The sequence below is a fragment of the Saccoglossus kowalevskii genome, chromosome 11, assembly GCF_978046115.1.
Source record: "Saccoglossus kowalevskii chromosome 11, keSacKowa6.1, whole genome shotgun sequence".
Classification (NCBI taxonomy): Eukaryota; Metazoa; Hemichordata; class Enteropneusta; family Harrimaniidae; genus Saccoglossus; species Saccoglossus kowalevskii.
The window spans coordinates 13,606,484-13,607,293 of record NC_140651.1 but is presented as its reverse complement, the minus strand read 5'-3'; the positions used below and the strand labels follow the sequence as shown (position 1 = coordinate 13,607,293).

At 34.7% G+C, this 810-nt stretch overlaps 1 protein-coding gene across 1 annotated transcript; it reads right to left on the bottom strand.

Moving 5' to 3' along the window:
- On the bottom strand, positions 1-810 carry LOC146736213 (uncharacterized). The gene has a single exon (XM_085505212.1). It carries the CDS (start codon positions 808-810, stop codon positions 1-3), a length of 810 nt encoding a protein of 269 aa, XP_085361338.1.

Below are 810 nucleotides of genomic sequence, written 5' to 3'. Positions count from 1 at the left end.
TCAATGAATATTTGTAAAATATTTCTTTTGCTGCTCGTAAATTAATTTTGCATCTTCATACAATTTGATGTCCCAATAGTTTCTCATTATTAGTTGTTTCAGTTCATAATCAGTTACATTTGATGAATGTGAATTTGCATTTCTGTGAATTTCATTTTGCATGCGTAAACCAAATATGCTTGATAGCATATCTTGGGAAGTTTTAAAGTCTTCAGTGATCCCAACAAATGCCATTTTAGTTTGAATATTTCTTTTGGCAACCAAATAATGTTTCTCTTCCACGGCTGGTATGTCAAAGACATCTGCCAGTCCAGCAGCACCACAGCAATCTTCAAATGTACTGTCAATATCAGGAAAATCACCAAATTGTAAGAGTCTTACATTTAAATTATCCATATCTGGATGATGCATATATTCAGTATTTTTGAAGTACTGACTCATTGATTTAGAATTAATCACATACTCCCAACACATCACATGATCAAGCCCTCCACAGCGATTAGCTTTCAAGTAATAGTACGTTGAGATAAGACGACTTATTGGCTCACGAAACCAGGTTATATAGGCAAATGGTCTCCCCGAATACATATAATCATGTATTCCGAAAGTGCGTTTTGACCAAAATATCGTTTTCTGCGATTGTGTGCTTTCATTTCGGCCAATATTTAAAAAGTCTATGCAATGACTAACTCTGAAATTTCGCTGTCCTTTGTGATATTTGTATTTAAGAATCGCTTCAACGGATGTGCCACCAGCTTTTGGAAGATGGATAAAACCAATGTTTGCAGTACGATAATCGTTTGTACTCAT